This window comes from Hippocampus comes, unplaced genomic scaffold (assembly GCF_001891065.2).
Source record: "Hippocampus comes isolate QL1 unplaced genomic scaffold, H_comes_QL1_v1.1 C16942050, whole genome shotgun sequence".
Classification (NCBI taxonomy): domain Eukaryota; kingdom Metazoa; phylum Chordata; class Actinopteri; order Syngnathiformes; family Syngnathidae; genus Hippocampus; species Hippocampus comes.
The window spans coordinates 1-1313 of record NW_017841260.1 but is presented as its reverse complement, the minus strand read 5'-3'; the positions used below and the strand labels follow the sequence as shown (position 1 = coordinate 1313).

At 42.3% G+C, this 1313-nt stretch overlaps 1 protein-coding gene across 2 annotated transcripts; it reads left to right on the top strand.

Annotated features, from left to right (window-relative positions):
* Positions 1 to 7: 7 nt before the first annotated feature.
* On the top strand, positions 8 to 1305 carry LOC109509540 (dual 3',5'-cyclic-AMP and -GMP phosphodiesterase 11A-like). Of its 2 annotated transcripts, none has more exons than XM_019859375.1 (4): positions 8 to 212; positions 287 to 377; positions 935 to 1002; positions 1169 to 1305. In XM_019859375.1, exons 1-4 carry the CDS (start codon positions 151 to 153, stop codon positions 1278 to 1280), a joined length of 333 nt encoding a protein of 110 aa, XP_019714934.1. In that variant the 5' UTR covers positions 8 to 150; the 3' UTR covers positions 1281 to 1305. The 2 variants fall into 2 exon arrangements, with proteins under 2 accessions (XP_019714934.1, XP_019714933.1); XM_019859374.1 differs by having other exon boundaries at positions 902 to 1002.
* The last annotated feature ends 8 nt before the right edge of the window (positions 1306 to 1313 follow it).

Genomic DNA, 1313 nt, shown 5'->3' with positions numbered 1-1313 from the left:
CCTTATGTCCCCTGACGCCGTTCTCCTTTGTACAGTTTAATCAAATCACACAACACAATAAATATTATATTTGTCAGAATGATGAATTATATTTGTTCATAGTCAGCCAGCTTTCAGGACGTTTTATCCGAAGCAGAGATTCTAGCGCTGATGGTTGGCTGTCTCTGTCACGATCTGGACCATCGGGGAACCAACAATGCCTTTCAAGCCAAGTAAGGCTCAGACAGTGTACAAGGACACTTTTTAGTGATTTATGACAGTTTTGTTGTTACTACCGTGTCTGCAGGACAGGTTCTGCTTTGGCATTGCTCTACGGCACGTCAGCGACCCTGGAGCATCATCACTTCAATCATGCAGTCATGATCCTGCAAAGTGAGGTGAGGTCCACATCGCCGATAGGATTATTTATTGATTTTATATTGTCAAATGGTTGCGAGAAATAAAACTGTCTGATTTTACTGTGTGCGACCACCCGGCGAAATAAAATGGAGTAAATTCAACACACATTAATGTGCAGTGGCACAGCGGTTGAAAATCACCGCCTAATGGGACATACATTTCTGTTTGTGACCATGTCTTACTCAGCGCACGGCAACACCCGAGGTCAGCCCGAAATTGATTCGGGAGATTTTCAGTCGAGACAGAGTCTCCCGTGGTAGCGACCACCTAAAGATTTTTGAGTCTCTGGATGGATTTTGAGAGCAGCATTATCGATAGATTTATTTTAACAGAGAGCGCGAAATGTCACTGGGTGTGGCTAACTTACATTGCTAATGGGGACTTCATTAGACTGTGAGTGATGAGTATGCCAATACGTTTGCTTTAAGGGAACATTTCAGACCCGATTGCTCATCCTTGCCTGCAAAACTGTAAGGGGATTTATTTCATATTTATGTTTCAGGGTCACAATATCTTTGCGAACCTCTGTTCTAAGGAATATAGCAACATGATGCAACTATTGAAGCAGGCCATTCTCTCCACGGACCTCACTTTGCACTTTGAGTAAGTCATCTTTTTATTGCATTCAGAGAAAAAAATGAAGAAATGAAGAACTATCTACCTGTATTCTTCTACTGCAAAACATGTTTTCGTGAAAAATCTTGCCGCATTGGATAGAGGCTTTTTTTTCCCCCCGCTCTTGCGTCCTTGACTGTCTTTGCTTGGAAAGGCGGCGGAGCAAGTTCTTTGAGAGCGTGCTCGCTGAAGAATTCAGCTGGACGGAAGAGAAACACAGAGAAGTCCTCAGGTGTTTTGTACAAAATAAAACACGGAGAATGTAGAAATCAATGACTTTTTGTTACTGAGTTTTTTTT